The sequence below is a fragment of the Sinocyclocheilus grahami genome, unplaced genomic scaffold (genome assembly GCF_001515645.1).
Source record: "Sinocyclocheilus grahami isolate Dianchi unplaced genomic scaffold, SAMN03320097.WGS_v1.1 scaffold344.1, whole genome shotgun sequence".
In the NCBI taxonomy this organism is placed as follows: domain Eukaryota; kingdom Metazoa; phylum Chordata; class Actinopteri; order Cypriniformes; family Cyprinidae; genus Sinocyclocheilus; species Sinocyclocheilus grahami.
In genome coordinates this window covers 2,222,283-2,243,541 of record NW_015505523.1, presented here as the reverse complement: position 1 = coordinate 2,243,541, position 21,259 = coordinate 2,222,283, and the positions used below count along the sequence as shown (strand labels likewise).

The following is a 21,259-nucleotide window of genomic DNA, read 5'->3' as shown; positions in this document are numbered from 1 at the left end:
TTAATTCTGTAACATTTTGGTGTAAAATAGCCTGCAGAAATGTTTTAATCTAAAATATTGTTAGTGTTCCTTTAACCTATTTTCTTAATAAGGAATATAAACTATCATTTTATTAGTTAATTTTATTATTCGTTTTTTCTTTTTCCATTCCAGTTTGTTACGTACCAGTGTTATTTCTTTCTTTCTGTCTTTATTTGAATTTAAAAAATCACGGGCTCCCGTTGCCGGAAGTGGCGTCATTTCAGATCTGTTTAGTTCCTGTCTTGGCGGGAATACGCGCTGCTCACGGGCGAGTAGGCAACTGAGGCAACATGGATGTTGAAATGAAAGAGGCAGACAGTGAACTAAGTCAAGCCGACGGACCGCCTAAAAAGGATGATACTGCACCAAAACCCTCAACGAATGCTTATGAACTACCATGGTACTGTTTGTGGCTGTTTGTAAGCGCGCTATCGTGGTTTTTGAATCACTTTAATGTCGCTAAAGATAGCGAGCCTGTAGCTATGTTTACAGCAATTGAACGGCCAAGCTCGCGTTCCTCTGCAGCTGCATATTTGCTCTGATGAATAATTGTGTCATTATTACTGACAGGGTTGAAAAATACAGACCTCTGAAGCTGAAGGAAATAGTTGGAAATGAGGAAACTGTCAGCAGACTGGAGGTCGGTATGACATAAAGTACAGTACAGTAAAGTACAGTACATACTGATTTGTCTGATGTGGTTAGTATGACACGAGGCAACATGGATGTTGAAATGAAAGAGGCAGACAGTGAACTAAGTCAAGCCGACGGACCGCCTAAAAAGGATGATACTGCACCAAAACCCTCAACGAATGCTTATGAACTACCATGGTACTGTTTGTGGCTGTTTGTAAGCGCGCTATCGTGGTTTTTGAATCACTTTAATGTCGCTAAAGATAGCGAGCCTGTAGCTATGTTTACAGCAATTGAACGGCCAAGCTCGCGTTCCTCTGCAGCTGCATATTTGCTCTGATGAATAATTGTGTCATTATTACTGACAGGGTTGAAAAATACAGACCTCTGAAGCTGAAGGAAATAGTTGGAAATGAGGAAACTGTCAGCAGACTGGAGGTCGGTATGACGTAAAGTACAGTACAGTAAAGTACAGTACATACTGATTTGTCTGATGTGGTTAGTATGACATGTTTGCTCTTTTGCTCTGTTATTGTCGAAGGTGTTTGCACGAGAAGGAAATGTGCCCAACATCATCATTGCTGTAAGTTAAAATATGGTTTCACAATCAGGTGCCATCTGAATTTACTAATGATATGTCACTATGCACTAAAATGAAGATAACGTTTGTTTTTAGGGTCCTCCTGGCACTGGAAAAACGACCAGCATTTTGTGTTTGGCTCGAGCTCTTCTTGGTCCAGCTATGAAAGATGCTGTGCTTGAGTTGAATGCCTCAAATGACCGGTAAGAAACTTAAGCTGAGTGTTTTCAAACACGTTTTCTGTTTATCCAATATTTTGGATGATCATATTCTTATTTTAATGTCTGTTAATTAATGTTTAATTGTCTATTATCAATTTTAGAGGAATTGATGTTGTGAGAAACAAAATCAAAATGTTTGCCCAGCAAAAGGTCACACTCCCTAAAGGTCGCCACAAGATCATAATCTTGGATGAGGCTGACAGGTAAGAGTAATCATTTTCTTTAAAATATTTGTAATTAAAATATTTAGGTTTCATTCAGTTCAATAAATAGTTATTTAAAAATAAATTTAGAAATGTATACATTTGAAAGATTTAAAACATGCTTAATGCATTCATGTTTTTGTATTTCTAAAACAGCATGACAGATGGAGCCCAGCAGGCTCTCAGAAGAACCATGGAGATCTACTCCAAAACCACACGCTTTGCTCTGGCATGTAATGCATCAGATAAGATCATAGGTGAGCGACATGGCACATAAAACTAGGGTGACCATATATTAGTTTTCCAAAAAGAGGACAGTGGATGTGGGTGGGCAGGATGGCTGTGGTGTAGTTGGTTGGTGGTTAAAGTAATGCCTGGCCCCAGAGTAGTGCCCAACGTAGTGCAATGGCCATCCCAAATATTAAAACTCAAAATGAGTCATTTCCATACCTAAAATACATATTTTACAGTCACTGTTATGCATATTGATCATAAACACAGCTAAAAAGCTTCCTACCAGTGGCCGTCCTTCATTATTATTATTATTAAAGGGGTCCTGTTATGCTCTTTTGCAAAGTCTTGATTTTGTTTTGGGGGTGTACTAGAACAGGCTCTCATACTAGGTTGTTCGAAAAACACATAATTTTTCATATATTTTACATTATTACAACACCTCTCTCCCCAGTCTGGCATGAACGGCTCGAATAGTTCCTGTATCAAATGAAGGCCCTCCTTCTGAAATACGAAATGTGCTGTGATTGGTTCGCTGGGCCAGTGTGTGTTGTGATTGGCAGCACTGGTCGGGAAATGACATGCCCCTTACCATAGCCGCCTGCGAGCTTCAGTGTAAATATTGCGTCAAAATCAAATCAATTTGAGCACGATTTAAACCCGAATGATTGTAACTACTCTAAGTTCGTCTGCCTTGGGAAAACTAGCGTATCTCCGACATAGTGATAACACTCATTGCCTTCTCTAGTGCAGCTCAACCAGGTCTCGTCCCATTCGTCGATATTTGTGATATCACAAATCCCGGAAAATATGCGTTGTAGTCCAAACGAGTCGTTCGTTGTAGTTTTTGAAAAGTGATTTTTGTTCAATAAAATATCTCCTTTTGAATTGGACTTTGAGCTTTGTAACTTTGCAGATCTTTTTTTATGCTCAAACAGCAACATTACAGACTAAGTAAAACCCTACATCCAACTCGAGCTGCAGGAGTCAGATTTCACTGATCACGGGTTGAGAGGAGAGATGGCTGACAGACCATGCTTTGCTGCTCAACAGATTCTGAGCTCATTGACAAATATCTGATCTTCCTTTACACAGAGCGTGCGTGATCGCGAAATCGAAAGTGAACAGTAGGGTTGGGAATCGAAAATCGATTCCGATTCTAGAATCAGATACTTAAGGTCAGGAATCAGATACTTGTTGTTAAATTAAAAATTCGATTCCGCCTATCGATTCCTATGCGCTTTTTTGTTCTTCATCTGTGAGGACCAGACCTAGCGATCTGCCAGGACCTTGCTCGCTAATCTAAGCGCTCCAAAGTTTGGCTACATTTGCGATCAGAAGCCAAAGAAGCGAAGTATAATATCTGAGATCGCTAGAGATCAGGGCCGGAGTGGGACTCATTTTCAGCCCTGGAGTTTCATGCCGGCCCTTTTTGTTTTTTTTTACTGGCCTTTTCAGTGCCGCCTTTGCGCTTTCTATTAGGGGTGTGCGATATATATCGTCTGCGATAATATCGTAATTGCTGTTTTAACGATGTGCGATTTGACATTATCGAGTATTTAGCAAAAACCTTTCAAAACATCCCTACAGGGCACACGCATACATTACGTGAAGTCTAGACTAGTGCGTGTGCGCATTTAGTGTTTTCTTTCACTGCATGATTCAGGCTATTAAAATGCATTTAGAATGATCACAAATTCAAGACATGATGGCAGAAAATGTATATATTTATACCACTTCATATAGTTATTCAATTTCACACAAAGAGTGCCGTTTTTCTCCAAAAATTACCATGATTACAAATGTGACATTGAATTCAATAAACAATAAGTTAATTAAGAGACTTATGTTTTAGACACCATATTGCTTGTTTTTTTTCACCAACAAAAATCATTCCGAATACAGCCACAGCGCTGTTCTGCATCTCTGAGCAACATGACGGTGTTTCGTTCTTGAATGAATCAACCGTTTAAATGATGCGGTTCAATCGCAATGACTCACTTATTAACAGTTATTTGCTGCCACCTGCTGGCGGTTTTAATTTCAAATTTCGGCTTTTTCTTTCTTTTCTTTTTGATTTTTTTTATGTTTTAAGTCATTTCAGATATCAGTATTCAACGTTTGTTTAATATATCAAAACATTATTTATGCATTTGTAATTGCAGGTTAAATGCGTTCATGTCTTGCATTAAACAAAATACATGTGTGTAAATACATCTAAATGCCACTTCAGATGCAGCTTCTGTGTTGATTTAATTTGCTTGGTAACAGCCCAAATGTCTTATTATTCTAATTCCCTGATTAAATGTAAGAATTTGACTCAAAAGATAATGGACACTTTTAGAAAAATTGGCTTTATAAAGGTAAAAATGCCCATAAAATGCAAAAATCAGTCTGAACTTAATGGAAAAGATTAATTTCTATCAGTATGAACTGACCACCACACAGAATATGAAGAATATTAAAAACATTAGGAGTCAGCTGTCTTCGGCAGTCCTTAAGGTACCAGCACAATAACACACTCAGCAAAATATCGTCTAATTATCGTTATCGATAAAATCACATAAAATATCGAGATATTATTTTTTGTCAATATCGCACACCCCTTCTTTCTATTATGCATTTTTATCTATTATTTTTTGCTCGCATATCTCCAACAATTACTTTTTTTTTTTAGCAAGGTTCCGCTGTCAGGGGAGTCAAAAGATAATTACGTCATCATTGCCAATAGAGAATGGGAATCCACGTTGGATTCCACCATTTTTTAAGGTCACGCTCAGGAGCACACAGTGTAAACACATGCAAATCACCACAGAAAAAGCAGACCGTTTACTATTAATATTTTTTTTGAAAACCATCTAACATACTCTTAGAATATAACGGACTAATATGTAAATCTCTTTAAATATAAAAAAATCTCTCTGTGGTTTGTCTGAGAGGCTGCAAATATTAATTATTCAGTCTCCTTCACCACAGTGGCACAGGTTTAGGCTAACTGCTAAAACACTTTGGTTAGAGTAGCAAACCCATGGCTATTTTTTAAAGGGGAGAATACATAGCTAGATCTCAAACAGTGGATCATTTATCATTGTTATATATCGTCATATTACCCAGTAAAACTGCTCAGTGTAAAGAATTAAGCTATTATAGATGTAACAGAACTTACTAGAAGCTGCTTTGAAACGATGTGTATTGTGGATGCTCTATAAATACCTTGACTTGAATGAACCAAGTTGCAGATTCTTACTATTACAGATGCCGAACAACGATGCAAGCGATCAAATAAATGAATGAATTAAACTTAATCCGTACAAACAAGTGGCTGGGTATCAACGAGCTGCCGCAAGATAACGTTTCCATATATGATTTTCTTTTATTTGTGGTGTGAGGGCTTATGTTTAATGCAAACCACTGTATATATAAATCTACAGAGATCAATTGTTAAGACACATCTTTTTTGAGTTGTTTAACATACCGAGTTTTCAGTTTAACTTTTATCCGAGTTCCGTAGTGAATGTAAGTTAGACATTTTATATTATTTTATGTTTACATGATTCACCTTAAGATCGCGTTGGAATGATTAACGCTTTCTGTATCAACATAGCGTTAATCAAAAGCAGAGGTATTTAATGCAGACATTGATAAAGGCTGTGGAATAGCCCTTATGTCTGCAGGAATTGCCTCCGCTTTTTCAGCTTTTGAACGCTGAAAAAAGCAAGTTTTTCACACCGGCCGTGCAAAGGGCTATGGCAAATGATGTAAAGTGAGCCATAACCACTCCAACGCGATCTTAAGTAGATATAAACATTAAATAATATCAAACGCCTACATTCACTATATTGTCCAGTCTCCGCTGTAGCTCCTGTGACCTAATGCATTGCTGCTGTGACGACACATTCGCATAAGAAATGGAAAATAAGTGACAATTGTGATTCTTTATCTTATTCTTTAAGAAAATTGTGTTTATTCTTGTAGAAAATAAGTCTTTATTTTTTAAGAAAATAAGGGACGTTCCAAAAAAAAAAAAAGTTCTCAGAAATAATCACAATTGTTTTGCTTAACCTATTTATGTACAATTATTCTAAAAATAATTTTAAATGTCATACAAAAAATGCCATCGGCCTGAGTAAATTGTACCATTATAGAATTGTGACTGTAATTGAGGAGGTGAAAATACTGTAAAATTACAAATGGCATGAAATTTGAAAATCTAACAACTGAAGGTCTATGAAACGTCAGTCAATCAAGCATTTTTTTTTAAACAATGGCACTTAAAGTTTTGATCTAAAATATTATTGCAACTATATCCTTTGAATGAATGAAAATGCATATTTTTCAATTAAAGAAAACTTAAGAGAGTGTGGGCCCTTCTGGTGCTTGGATTTTTACTTCAATTAAGTAAAAGTTAAGAGTCAACCACGCCTACCTAAAACGGCTCGTTCTAACACGCCCCCACATGTCTACGTCACGATGTGGGAAGATTTGATCCGGCGATCCACAGCGCAAAGTTGATGTATTCCCTCAGCGACCAGCACGGATCAGCTCTAGGCATGACAAAGCGGATATCCTCCTCTTTTGGAAGACCAAACAAAGTAGTTTCGCCTTCACAACGAAACACACGGCACCTTCACGGCATGGCGGCGACGGTAGCAACAATACTACAGCGAGAATAAAAGTTATGCCTTCTTTCTTTGCGTGAACATTTGGGCGGCGTTATGCAAATCTTCCCACATCGTGATGTAGGTATGTGGGGGCGTGTTAGAACGAGCCGTTTTAGGTAGGCGTGGTTGACTCTTAACTTTTATAAAGAATATCTCTTTGGATTTGGGACTTTAGTCTTTGCAACTTTACAGATCTTCTTTATGCACCAAGAGCTTGTAACACTCCAAAGAGAAAGCCAAAATTTAAATCGCATCATATGACCCCTTTAAATGTTTTCCTGCCGTGCTGGATGTTGGGCTCATGATCAATAAGTTGTTTGCATTTGCCCAAACTGATTTTGTAAAATAAAAAAAGCGGACGGTGAAGAGTGGAGTTAGCACGAATCCCGCTCGCTGTGAAGTGGGAGCAGCTGGCAGAGAATTCCGCTTGGTCTTAAAGCCTTCCACAAACGCCTGTGTTCACAAATAAAACAACGATTTGTGGAAAAATAACGATTAGTTATCAGTCTATTTTAGTTATCAATTGAGAATTTGTTACTGATATGATCTGGTAAAAATAATAATATGGCCTGCGAGAAAATAAATAAAAAAGTGTGGGTCTGCTATGAGTGCAGGCAGGAACAGCATAGTTCAACCCAGTGGCATGACAACACCGGCCCTCGCGGCCAAAAAACAGACCGGCCCACCGGGAATCGTCCCAGTGCTCCCGATTAGCCAATCCGGGCCTGCTAGGGATGCACCGAAATTAAAATTCTTAGCCGAAGCCAAACAAAATGAAACACTGGGCCGAATACCGAACACGGTTTTTCGCATTTTTCCCCCCCATGTAGGCCTATTTTGCCCTTTTTTCACCATTGCATAAATTAAATAGCCAAAATGTGCTTTTTACTGTTTTATCATGCATTTCAAATAAAAAATCAATTACAAAACAACAATTTAAAAATATTTACTTAACACTGAACTTTTTTTTTAAAACATTCTAGCAGACATTATACCAACAAAGCACAATTTAACTTAAAATTAATAAGTTAGTAAAAAGAAAAAATGTTGGGCCCTTTTTGAGACTTGAATCAGGCATGTATTTTTTACTGTACAAATAAAGGCAACCTTGTTGAGCAGAAGATAATTCTTTTAAAACATTAGAATATATTACAGATCCCAATTTGAACATTTTGTGAATGTTATAATACTGTACATGTATTAATAGAGCTGTTGTAGGGTAATTATTATTATCATTATTAGTTTATTTTTCAATTTTATTTTACAGTAAAACAGTAAAATTAAAATACTAACATTTATGAATGTTGGAGTTGTTGCTTTTTCTCTGCTTTTATTTTGGCAGAAACCAGCAGGAAGATCTCAGTGCTTCTTTTTGTTGACAACAGCATGCAGATTTATAAATGATTCTCATTACGAATTTGGGAAGATGTTTGTCGCACGTATCACATTGTCACGTGCCTTTAAATAAAATTCACAAAATGTTACTGAGTAACTGACGAGTAACACCAGTGCGTTGTGATTGCAGGGTGTCCATGGGTCCTTAAAAAGTCTTAATGTCTTAAATAACATTTTCCTAATATAAGGCCTTAAAAAGTCCTAATGTCTTAAATTCGGATTTAAAAAAAACTTGAAATCGCATCATATGACCCCTTTAAAAGAGTAAAGCACCTTTTGAACGTAATTTGACACTTCAAATGAAGATTTATCGATTACATTGTTACGCCAGTAGGTGGCGAAAAGGGGCTGTTCAAATGTTTTTGTCTTTGAATCATACAAGAGATTTGTTCAAGAACGCTGATTCATCCAGTAATGAAACAAGTACATCTTGAGTGAGTCATTTAATTATTCATTCATAAATTATATGTGATTTAGTTTAGTTTAGATTTTTTTTTTTTTATCCAGAGTCATGCAGTTCTATTTTGCACTCAAACAGCTCTTAAAGAGTCCAGTTTTTATGTAGCCTGTTGATTTTTGTTCATGGTATTCAGCTGCAATAAATGGTTTGCAAAAAAGAGACACAGGATAAATGTTTGATGTCATTATTTAATCACATTGGAATCGAAACTGGGAATTGAAAAGAATCTGAATTGATGAGCAGCGGGAGCACTGGACACAAAAATCGCGGGAATGGGCAATAATGGTCAGAAATTCAGCGGAAGCAGGTTTATGAAAACAGTCCCTCGCAGGGCTCTAATACAAAAACGCACACAATGAATGGCGATTGTTGAAAGCAAAAGCCGAATCCCGGCCGGATGCATTTTTTTAGGTCAGAAAAGAGGACGTATGGAGATTAAGAGGACGTATGTATTACAAAATGCTGTTTATAATAGATTGACATTTAAATCTTTGATGACATGCTTCAAATGAACTAGAACACTGAAGTACATGCCAGCGTACACCTAACACAGAAGTGTTTCAGTTTATCTTCTCATTCGATTGCAGAGCCCATCCAGTCCCGCTGCGCAGTGCTGCGTTACAGCAAACTCCGAGACGACCAGATCATGATGCGTCTGACGGAGGTGGTTGAGAAGGAGAACTTGCATGTCACCAATGACGGCCTAGAGGCCATCATCTTCACCGCTCAAGGGGACATGAGACAGGTTAGGTCAATTATTTTTTCCTATTATGAACAATAATAATAATAAAAAATAAAAGTAACATTTTAGGTATACATAATAATATCAATTATATGTTAATTTATTCATTTAATTTTAATAATATTATAGGTAGGAAAATAAATGAACATTTTAGGTTGTTGTTATTATTATTGTTAAATTTGCAATGTACAGTATTAATAATAGCAACCTAATTATTTTAATTTTTGTTTATTTTTTATTTATTTTTTTTAATCATTTTTTTTACCTGCAGTATTCGTTTATTGTTGTAACACATTTCACTTTTTACATTTTTTTTTAAAAATAATTTTTAAGGTCTGAATTTAAAAAAAATTTTTTAGGTAAACAACAATATTATTATTATTAATAAACCTTTTAATAATTTATTATGATTTACCTGCAATGTCAATACTTTATTATTATTTATTTTTTAAACTTTTTTTTCATCTAGGCTCTGAACAACTTGCAGTCAACAAATTCTGGATTTGGTTACATCAACAGTGAAAATGTGTTCAAGGTATTTTTAGATACATTTTATTTTTGTCTTTTTCTAATGCATGGAAATCATTTCAGTATAAAAATGTATTGGTGATAAAGTACCAACAGTGTTGCTTCTGCAGGTGTGTGATGAGCCACATCCTCTGCTGGTTAAAAGCATGCTGGAACACTGTGTCAACGCCAACATTGATGAAGCCTACAAGGTACCACTAAACATTTGCCCTAGAAAATATTCAGGATCAGTTCAAAAAATGACAGATGCTGGGTAAGATCGAAATGGTGTGTCTTTCTACAGGTCATTGAGCAGCTTTGGTCACTCGGATACTCACCAGAGGACATCATAGGAAACATCTTTAGAGTGTGTAAAACCTTTCAGATGGCAGAATATTTGAAGCTGGAATATATTAAGGTGCGTATTGCCCTTGTAGTGTCTCCCTAAGCAGCATTTACATTAGCTTTAATCTTTAAAAGTTTCATTTAGTAATGTATTTGTATATATTGCAATGACATCTAACACAATAGAGGCAATGTTTTCACCAGTCGATGTGAAACTATCAGTGATGTTACAGAGATAAAGTTATTGTTATCTGGTCTCAACACGAGGTGACCTGCTCTACGTAAAATAGATTAGCTATTATTTGGCTACTGTTGTGGCATAAGTGTTTTAATGTGGGGAGAAATTACTTCAATAAAAACAGGTATTGTACCATGTTTATTTTAACTACACTGTAACTATACTTTTGATTCCCCAGGAAATTGGCTACACGCATATGAAAGTTGCAGAAGGGGTGAACTCTCTGTTACAGATGGCTGGACTGTTGGGCCGCCTTTGCAGCAAGACTGCTGCACCTGATGCAAGCTGAAGAGATGTTATCAAATGATCACACTTCAGCCTCAGTGTTTTTAATCTCCAGACCCTGTACTAATACTAATAATTGTAAAAAAAAAAAAAAAGACAAATTGCAGTAATAAAAATCCTTTTGTTGTTTGTGAGTGATGGCCTGTTTTTGATGTCAAAGTACTTTTACAAATGCAGCACAGTAGAACTAACTCCATTTACTTAATGAGAATTTGAAGCAGTTCAAACAGCCCAATTTAACACGCACAATTAAGTCCATTCCAACAATGAATTTCCATGCTGTACCATACTGTATAGCAGAACAAGTGACAGTTCTACAGGGTTCAGTTTCAACCTAGTGATGCCAATGACAATTTTAGCACAAGGGAGGAAAGCATTATCAAGAGCAGATACCAAATTACACCTTCCGCCTTATTTGTATATAACGTGCCCCCACTTAAACCTGCCTCATGCCCTGATAGGTTTTTGTTTCACTTGAGATGAAAAGGGCAGGATACTCATCTGACTCATTTGTCACACCTCAAATCTTCATTGCACAGCTCTTGATGTCTAGCCCTCATGTTTAGTGCCTTTGTTGCGTAAAATATTTTAGAGATCTTGTAGTAGTTTATAGCACTTATTCATTGACGGTTAATTATATCATTGTTGATCAGAAGACTATGCACATTCACACTCAATCTTAATTGACTACTTCAAAAGGTCGAGCAGTATGCATTTTAACATTTTAATTTAATAACAGTAAATGCCACCAAGAACAAAATGAAAATCTAAAAGAAAAAACAAACATATCTTAGAACAGAATCTCCTCATTCTGATACAAAAAAAAAGGTTCCTATTCACTGTATGATTTCATTCACGTAGTCTGGTTCATCTGAATAAAGGGGAAAGAAAAAAGTAATTGGTGTTTCATGAATTAATCGTAAAATGTTTTATCAATGTTATTGGTTTAATAATGACCATATTACCATCCTCAGATCTATTGTCCCAGTTTTCATAATTACAGCTATCTGCAAAAACATTGTCAAACGATAAGCAAAGAAATATTTTTCTAAAAACCATATCGAGTAAAAAAGTTCAAATCTCAATTTGTTCTTAATCGATTAAATGTATATGTATTTTAAATAGAAAAAAGATTAAAAAGAAAGAACAAATGTATTATATATATATATATATATAACATGTTATCTTACTGTTGAGTCCTGGGTGACATTGTAACTGAACATCGGTAGTGTTCATCGTTATTGATGAAAGTTATAAAGAGGTACCAAATATCATTTTATAAACTAATAACAGATTTGATAATCACTGAAAACACCAACCTGAGTCATGTTGCACTTCTGGTGTTGGAAAAACATTCTCGTATGTTCCTGTGTCCAAATTTGGATCCGTATCTGGGGAATATAAATGAAGCATTTCATTAAAACAACTGCTTCAAGCATTTTGTTCACTTGTGCAGTGAATCACACATCCGTGAACACTTTTTCAGTTTTGTGATTAGTGGCCTCGTTTTTTTATCATCTATGGTTTTCTGACATGTTTACAGGTTCCTTGGTGCTCAGTTTAAAATGTGTCACTTGACCTCATTTTTCCTGTGAACAACTGAAGAGAGTGAACCGTGTAAAATGGTTGCATTAGACAATGACAATTACCAGCACACATTTACCTGTGTCGTCCTCGTTTGCATAAAGCGAATTTGGAATTGGGTCCCTATGAAAAAAAAAGCATGTATGTGTATCAAATACACAATGTACAAATCATTTTGAGCAAGCTTAGCTTTTGTAAAATCTTAGAATTTACAGAAAGGCTTTACAAAAAAAGTCTTTGATGAGTATCTTGTAGACTTGTTTCCCTCACAAAACCATATGAAAAACAACACTCACACGTATGTTGGTTCCAAGATGCCATTTTCTACTGCAGAAACAAAAACATGCATTACTAGGTTAGAAGTTTGCATTTAAAAATGGCTTTCATCAAAAGTAATGTCTTACGATCGCAACAGCGATGAATCTTACCATCTGTAAGGTTTTGATAACTCCATTGGGTGTCACCTGTTTAGAAAGTCAAAATAACAAAAATAAATGAATAAACAAATAAAATCACTCCAAATTTTGGATACATTTTAGAAAAATAGATCCTAAATTGGTACCACAGAGATAACAGTTTAAACATCCCAAATTTCAAAAGAAAAATTCTTACTATTCACAGGCCTGTTCGTCGGTGATCGCCTGTGAAAATACAATTGATCACGCCTGTAACATTTCCTTCATTTTGATCTTTCTATCATGACGGTTCAGCAAATATGGCAGTTAACATTGTTCAGTTAAACATTACAGACTCTGAATGCTTTCAGTTATGTAGAGAAACATTTCCCTGCACCCAAAATATTAGATAAAGTAGAAAGTGGACATGACTATAACACTAAATACAAAAACAAGTAGCTGCACTGACTACTGCTAAAAAGATCTCACCTTGAGGTTGAAGGCATCTCTCTTTGGTTTGGGCTTAGCACTAAAAAAAATAGACAAGATATGAAGAAAATCTCATTCTTGGCTAATGAGCGCATTTTGAATCTCAGCTTTCCTCTGACAGAAAATGTGTGTAAAAGTAAGTGCTTTGTAATATTCTAAAGATAAAACACTGACGCTAAATATAAGTCTATAATGAGATGCGTTTTTCTTCAGAATGTGTTAAAAGTGGACATCGCTTACCTGCTGTACGTTTTCTGCTTTCAGCATATTCACTGTCCTGATTGCTGAAAACAAAAAATTATGTAATTATTATATATATATATATACATACACAATTATTAATTAACATTAATAAATATATAAAACATTTTTCTTACAAATCATCTTGGTCATAGAGGTCATTGTCCTCTTGTTGCATAGCTCAAAATAAAATACAGCAACATTAGACGACAAAGACAAATATATGTATCGTGCACAATTAAGAGCTGAGAAAAACAAACTGCTTTTTTTTTTGGAGCTGAAAGTATTGTAATGTCAGACTACTTACTAGGTTTCTTTCCGCAGCACAGACAGAGAGCATAAATACAACCAAGGCAGGCCAGAGAAACAATGGCAAGGAGACCTCCTTGCTGGCTTTGGACTTCAATCATGCTTTAAATAAAAAGATTTTCTTTAGAAGATATACTTCTCTTAAATCTAATTTGACACTTTCAGAGGTTTACAGATTTTTTTATATAGGCTATATATATATATATATATAAAAAGAAATCAGCATATGAGAACACATTTCAATGTTATCTATTCACAACCACAAATACAGCTCTCACCATTCTGACACAATGGCACAAAGTATTAGTGCACAGGATAAGAGCATTTTTAGTGTGTAAGATGATTCAACGTGATAGTGTTCGATGAAGCACTATGCCACATGTTTGAAAAGCCTGTCTTTTTCATCAGCAACTAACTGAACCGCAGGATGCAAGTAATGTAACTATCGAAAGTTTCTTTCTTTAAGTTTTTATTTCTTTTGTTTGTTTGTTTTATTTATAACAGGTCCTTTAATGAGAAGAAATGCAAGTGTCTGATAACATCAAAAACCAGCTTCCCCCGTGTTACATATTAAAAATCAGTTTTCTTCTAAGCATTTCAAACATGTCACACAGTTTTCTATCAATCATAGAGTTGAGTTATGAAGAGTATTAGTAAGTAATCGGTTACCTTCAGTGAGATTAGGCCTCTCACTCCATCTCTGCTCTGATGGATATTGCTGAAGTCAAATGAAGGACTAATGAGAGCAGTATGAACCTGTGTGTTTCCTGTTTTAAACTGAATCTAACCACATCCGTGCAGCATCGTGCCGGACACCAAGAAGAGACCCCCACAAACCCACAGCAACACACAAGACACAGAGGTGAAAACTCCTGCTTCAAAGTCTGCTTGCTACATGTGTGTTCAAAATGTCAAACCTTTGAAATGCAGCCTTTCATTCGCATTTGGTGACAAACTGTTGCAATCAGTATCATGTAGAACCTGGTTTTTGTGTCTTCAAATGGAGCTCTTACACTAAACTTCCTCTTTTAGTTTCCGACTCAGAAAATCTGATAAACTCCTAGAGACTGGGTTTATAATGAGATCACATACGTTGGAGGCTCTATGGAAGCTGATGAAGGCTAGTTAATGGTTGCAAGACGTAGTTTTTGAAATGAGAGGATGATGTTTCATTATTTAGGGTTTATGACATTTGGCATCTGAGTCTGTAGGTGGTGTGTGGGTATGTTTTTCCGCTTTTTAAGCGTTTTGTAAGATTGTTTTCTTACAGCAACAATGGTGTAACAGTTGACAAAGACCTTCATTTTGATATATACTTAAAAATGTTATGCTAAGAGGGTTAAAACATTGTTATGATGTAATTCAATTAATTAAAAGTCCATGCATTGTGTTCTTCAAACTAAATATAAAATAGTGCACATGTGAGATAGTTTTTAAGGCACAGCTAACATGTGTGCGTTGTGTTCAAATCTGGAGGTGACTGAAATTTCACTGTAGCACTTAAACTTTGGAACAGATCGTTATCTTTTTTTTTCTTTAGCCTACAACTTGTGATGTTTTATGCCCTGTTTTACATCCTTTATGTCTTATGTTGGGTTTTATTGATTTTTATCATTTTTGCTTGTACATTGTACAGCACATGGACAGCTGTTGCTGTTTTTATAAATCAAATTGAGATTGAGATATGTTTGAATAGAGTATATTTATTTAACAATTTGTAGAAAAACATTATTTAGAGTATTTATATTTATAAATATTTTAATTACATTTCGCAATAAATTTCCATTTATTAACATGATTTAACTACATTAGTTAACAGAACTGACAATATAAAAAGGTTTCTAAAGCATTTATTAATCTTAGGTAATGTTAATTTCAAAATGTACTAATCTATTATTAAAATTAAAAGTTGTATCTGCTTATATTATTTAATGGACCTGAGCTAACCTGAACTAACAATGAACAGTCAACATTTTAATGAACTAATGTTAATGTTAACAAAAATTAATAAATACTGTAACAAATGTATTGCTCATGGTTACTTCATGTTAGCTGATGCATTAATTAACATTAACTAATGGAACTTTACTGTAAAATGTTACCGACTTTTTTAAAATAATATGTACATTTTATATAGTTTGCATATATGTGACCCTGGAGCACAAAACCAGTCATAAGTAGCACGGGTATATTTGTACATTGTATGGGTCAAAATTATTGATTTTTCTTTCATGCCAAAAATTAGGATATTAAGTAAAGATCATGTTCCATGAAGATATTTTGTAAATTTCCTACCATAAATATATGAAAACTTAATTTTTGATTAGTAATATGCATTGCTTAGAACTTCATTTGGACAACTTTAAAGGTGATTTCCTCAATATTTAGATTTTTTTTTTTCTAGAAACCCTCAGATTCTAGATTTTCAAATAGTTGTATCTTCTCCAAAAAATTGTCCTATCCTAACAAATACACCATACATCAATGGAAAGCTTACTTATTCAGCTTTCAGATGATGTATAAATCTTAATTTAAAAAAATTGACCCTTATGACTGGTTTTGCGGTGGTTGGTCACATATTAAATTCTTTATGGACACACTTTATTATTATTATTAAATTATGTGAATTTAATTTATCATTATTAGAACTGACATGTTATTGACGTTATTACACGGAAAGATTGAAGACCACTGTGTTTTTCCTCAGTAATAACCAGAATGGAATTTTTATTTATTATTGTAGCAGTGATGCATGGAAATACAGACATTTTGATCTGGTGTTAAATTAGTACAGAATTTGGAGACTCATCGAACAGCACCCCACAGATGGTGAACTGATCTTTCATAATTTTGTTTTAAATGTACGTGATGGTGCGGTCATAATATCAAAACTTATGGGAGGCGTTCTTCATGAAGCATCCTCGCTGCCCCATATGTGGAAGCTCAGCATTCTGTTGTGGCTTGAAGAGTGGAGGCTGTGAATCTTCAGTAAACAGTGGATGACACTGAGTGAAAACAATGGAAAGTGTGACTACAAGCGAACGTGACATTTCACTGCAAAAAACATTCCTTCGTGAACGTCATTTTTCCATTTGAGTTCTGATTCAGTGATGAACAGCATGTTAGTGGGACTCTTAAAGTCTGAAAACACTAGGAGAATTGCTTTTCTATTTTCATTATCACTTATACTGTATTATCGGCTGCAAAAATGGAGGGAAAAGATGAACTGAAAAGTTTATATATTCTAAGTCTCTTAGTTTGATTAGGTTACCATTGACTAGGTTCTTCTTCTATTCTTTGTTTCAAAATGTTCATAATCTTCATGAACTTTTATTTCATTTACAGCTTTACATTAGATTTGAAATCCCAGTTTTTGGCCTCGGACTGGAGCGAACAGTTTACATGTGCACATGTATGAAAACATTTATGAATACTCACAGGCACTGCTGCTCAGGCTGGAGGACATGTAACTGCTCCCTGCACCTCCTCCGAAGCCCAGTCCTCCACCGAGTCCCAGTCCTAGACCCCCAAGACCACCTCCTAAGCCTCCGCCCAGCCCAAATCCACCTCCACCTCCAAGACCTAGACCGGCACCTCCTCCCAGGCCTGAGGCACCTCCACCAAAGCCTGCACCTCCTGCACCCAGGCCTAGACCTCCTCCTCCGACCACAGTCTTAGACATGTGCACGGTGACACCACCTCCAGATTTCAACCTGGTCCACGAGACAGATACAATGTGATTGTTGAGTGAAGAAAATCTCATCCACTCATGTTAAACAACCTCACCTCTTCTCTTCACTGTCCAGGAGTTTCTTATAAGCCGTGATTTCAACATCCAGTGACATCTTGCTGGCGAGAAGCTCCTGATACTCTTGACCATAATGAGCAATTTGCTGAAGAAAAAAACCCATTTAGATTCTAAATCTGAGTGATAACCTAGGTTATTTCATTGTTTTATTTAGTAAAGATAACTTCGTGTTTGTTAGTTTTTATCATTTAGTCTTAATCGATTTATATATTTATTTACCTTTCTGAGATCATCAAGCTGGGACTTAAGAGTAAGAACCTGATCCTGGTATGTTTCTGTGTGGGAGCTGGAGTGAACTTCTGCCTCCTCCACCTGAGAATCCAACTGCAAGTTCTGTCAAAGGAAAGGACATCGTTATTCACAAGAACTTTAATATAGGGGGGTTTAACCCTTTGTGACAGCATAGCAAGTGCTTACCAGAGATTTGATCCTCTCAATCTCTCTCTGCACAGAGTCAATCTGTAGTTTGTAAACTCTGAGCTCTTCCTTGGCTGAGGTGAGTGTTTGAGACGTGGGTTGAGAGGATACAGACATCATGGAGAGCTAAATAGCCAAAAAAGAGGTCGTTAGCTTTGCCTAAAGCATGTTACTTGACCTGCGATACAAAGACTCGCCACTTGGGGGAGGCAGTTAGTAAAAGATGAACGGAGGTTCACCGGGAAGTGGTACAAGGATGCATTAGATTTATGTTATTCATTAGGAAAGTTTTATATAATGTACATAGTATTTGGCATCAAATTACAACTAGGTTCTATATGTTAAAACTGCACTAGATAAATGAAGAATGAGTACATTTTCTCTGTATTAATCTTAATTTATATAAATAATCTAAATATTATTAAATAAAGTTAAATTGGAATAATTAAATAAAATTATATTGTATTAAATTATTATCTAAAATGATTTTAATTCATTAACATCTCAGTTAATACATTTGAACCACGATACAAATATATTTAAATATTATATATATTTTTAATAAGTTTTATAAATTTTAAATACATTTTTATGTTAATGATTTATTTAGAACCACATTATAAAGATATTTATATACTACATACACAATTTAAATGAGATATATGATATAATTTAAATACTATGTGTGTGTGTGTATATATATATATATAATTTATAAATATAATTTAATATAAATAAATAAATATAATAAAATAAATATATTTATAATACATGAAATAAATTCATATTTAAAAAAAAAAGGTTTTACCCTCATTTCAAAATATTACAGTACCTAATATTCTAAATGGGAATTAGTAGAGTTTTCTTATTAAAGAGCAAAGGTTTCTTACACTGTCCTGCACTGAGAGGAGGGCGTCCTGCTTGCTGCGTTGAGCCAGGATTTCATAGTGAGCTTTGACTTCAGTCAGCGCTGAGGTCAGATCCTGTGCCTGGGCTGCGTTATCCACTGAGATAGACACTGCTGACTTCACACCACCAGTCACAATGTTCCTCACCTCTTTCACTTTCTAACACACATGCAGACAGACAAACACAAGCTTAGGCCACTGGGAAATGAATGATCCATTTTAACACTGCTGAAATAAACGGAGGCACAGAGGTATCCTGCAGACTCACAGCATCATACACCTGTTTGGACAGAGCAATCTGATCCTCCAAACCACCGATGCTGGTTTGCAACTCAAAGATGGAAAGGTAGAGATTATCCACTTCCTAATGGAGGAGAATTCGTGAGAGTCATTCATTAGTAAGCCATAAAGTACCATCCTGATGACGTATGTTTCATACCTCTTTCAGCGCAGTCCAGTCAAACTCCAGAGTTTTGGTTTGAGCCGTTTCCTCATCATACCTGAGACAATAAAGAAGGAGAGAATGTGCAGGTACATCAGTAATTGTCCTCTTGTCTGGTCCTTTCTTACCCAAAGGGCATATTTTACCTGTGACAATCACCTAAGCAGGTGGTCAGAGATATAAAGACCAATTTGAGAAAGTTTAAATGCCTTCACATACTCATCTGCACAATTACTTTGGCAATACAGATGAGCACTATTCACGTAGAGTATTAAAATCAAACCACAAAGTGCCAATAAGAAGGCAGAACTAATATCGTTGGGCAGCAGTTAAGTGGAATATAATTACAAATGTGTATTGAAATGTCATGAAAAATTTTATTGAAAGATAAAGGTGCTTCTAAAATGAGCTTTAATGTCAGGTAATCAATGAAGTTTCTTTGATGAAGCTTTCAAAAGTTTGGGGTCGGTATTATTTTTTCATGGTTTTGAAAGAAGTCTCCAACAAATATACAGTAAGAACAGTAATATTGTGAAAGATTATTAAAGATTATTTCAGCAGTCATTACTTCAGTCTTACGTGTCACATGACCCTTCAAAAATCATTCTAATATGCTGATTTGGTGCTCGAGAAAAACCCCCCCATTATTATCAGTTTTGAAAACTTAATATTTTATGTGGAAAATATGATACATTTTTTTCAGGATTGTAAATGTCTTCTGTGATCAACATGATGCATTCTCTCTGAATAAAGTCCTAATTACTTAAAAAATCTTACTGACCCCTAACTTTTGAATGGTAGAGTATAATTTTTATTAATATATATTTTTTTAATTCTTGAAAGTACGTTTCTTCAGATTCTGTGGACTCACCTGGCCTGAACATCCTCAATAATGCCTTTATAGTGCTCAATCTCAGCAATGATGGCCTCTTTAGTAACAGTGAGGCTGTCGATCTGGGATTTATACATTCCGATGGCAGAGGTCAAAAGGATGGAAGTGCTAGCAGGTCCACCCTGCTCTGGGTTAGTAAACATGGAAATTTTGGCTTTTAGTACTGCGTTGTGCTGCTCCAGAGACCTGGCCTGTGACACGACAAAGTTATAGCCATTAGAACCTATTTGTAAAAGTCTTTTCTAATTACTGACCATATGTTAATCTGACATAGCTTGATATTTGTAAAAATGCTTGTAAATAAACCCAAATTTGACCCACCTTATCAATGAAAGATGCAAATTTATCATTGAGGGCCTGCAGCTCCTCCTTCTCTTTCAAGCGTGTGATCTGCACTGTGTCCAGTGATGGGAGTGTTGGGTCGATGCTTAGCATCGGACTGGCACTTGCGTCCACTATAGTGGTAGAGCTGATGAAGGATGGGTTGAAACCATAGCCTCCGATTTTAAACCCTCGACCCCCTAGACGGGCTCTCAGTGGAGCCACACCAGCCCTGATCCCCACTGCTCTGGCTCCGCCGGCACCCAAACCGAGGCCTCCACCGAGAGCGAGAGCACCTCCGCCGAGACCCAGTCCAGCTCCAGCCCCAAAACCTCCTCCCAGGCCGAGACCGGCTCCTGCTCCACCCCCTCTCGCCAAGCCGAGCGAACGGGACAGAGCCGAGCTAACGCCTCCACCGCTCCTGGCTCCGGAGAACAGACGGTTGCCTCCATAGGTGGCTCCAAATCTGACGGCTCCCCCACTGATACGCAAGCTTGACTCTGTCATATCTGCACTCAGAGCTGGGGTCCAGGTCTTTGCCGAGGAGTCCTGGTGCTCAGTCAGGATGCCTCGATCACACTTTGTTCTTTAAATACCCAGCTCCATGAAGGGCCGCCCAGAAAGGTTCGCTGTTATCAGTGAAAGTCATATGTCCCGGTGGAAACACAGGCAAGCGTCCTCCCTGAAGGCACTGATTTCTCTCCAACATGTCTGAGGTAATTTAACAGCCTTGGTATGTGCGATTGAGAGAAATACAAACCCTGCAGCAACTCTGTGCACATTTAAAGAGAGTATGACTGACATTTTGAAACTCATTTTAGATTTATGTATAGTTTTATTATTAACCTTTAATTCTTTAAACATTCTTCAATTAACATTAATAGACTGTTCATTCAAATGTATCTAGTTTTTAAACATTCTAAAAAGAGTAG

At 36.1% G+C, this 21,259-nt stretch overlaps 2 protein-coding genes across 4 annotated transcripts; one reads left to right on the top strand and one right to left on the bottom strand.

The window, feature by feature from the left end:
- Window positions 1-232: 232 nt before the first annotated feature.
- LOC107548195 (replication factor C subunit 2-like) lies at window positions 233-10,628 on the top strand. 3 transcript variants are annotated; one of them, XM_016228803.1, is made up of 12 exons: window positions 233-297; window positions 738-852; window positions 1,023-1,092; window positions 1,196-1,237; window positions 1,331-1,437; window positions 1,557-1,658; window positions 1,815-1,915; window positions 8,993-9,150; window positions 9,617-9,682; window positions 9,786-9,866; window positions 9,959-10,072; window positions 10,416-10,628. In XM_016228803.1, the coding sequence occupies exons 2-12, from the start codon at window positions 743-745 to the stop codon at window positions 10,524-10,526; spliced, it is 1,062 nt and encodes a 353-aa protein (XP_016084289.1). In that variant the 5' UTR covers window positions 233-297; window positions 738-742; the 3' UTR covers window positions 10,527-10,628. The 3 variants fall into 3 exon arrangements, with proteins under 3 accessions (XP_016084289.1, XP_016084290.1, XP_016084288.1); XM_016228802.1 differs by having other exon boundaries at window positions 262-306; XM_016228804.1 differs by lacking the exons at window positions 738-852; window positions 1,023-1,092 and adding an exon at window positions 592-661 and having other exon boundaries at window positions 233-421.
- A 5,617-nt stretch (window positions 10,629-16,245) lies between these two features.
- LOC107548194 (thread biopolymer filament subunit alpha-like) lies at window positions 16,246-20,939 on the bottom strand. Its single transcript, XM_016228801.1, has 10 exons — window positions 20,328-20,939; window positions 19,986-20,197; window positions 19,112-19,172; window positions 18,941-19,036; window positions 18,655-18,831; window positions 17,765-17,890; window positions 17,567-17,680; window positions 17,326-17,432; window positions 16,978-17,252; window positions 16,246-16,544 (listed from the first exon to the last, which is right to left on the bottom strand). The coding sequence occupies exons 1-10, from the start codon at window positions 20,832-20,834 to the stop codon at window positions 16,525-16,527; spliced, it is 1,695 nt and encodes a 564-aa protein (XP_016084287.1). The 5' UTR covers window positions 20,835-20,939; the 3' UTR covers window positions 16,246-16,524.
- Between the last annotated feature and the right edge of the window lie 320 nt (window positions 20,940-21,259).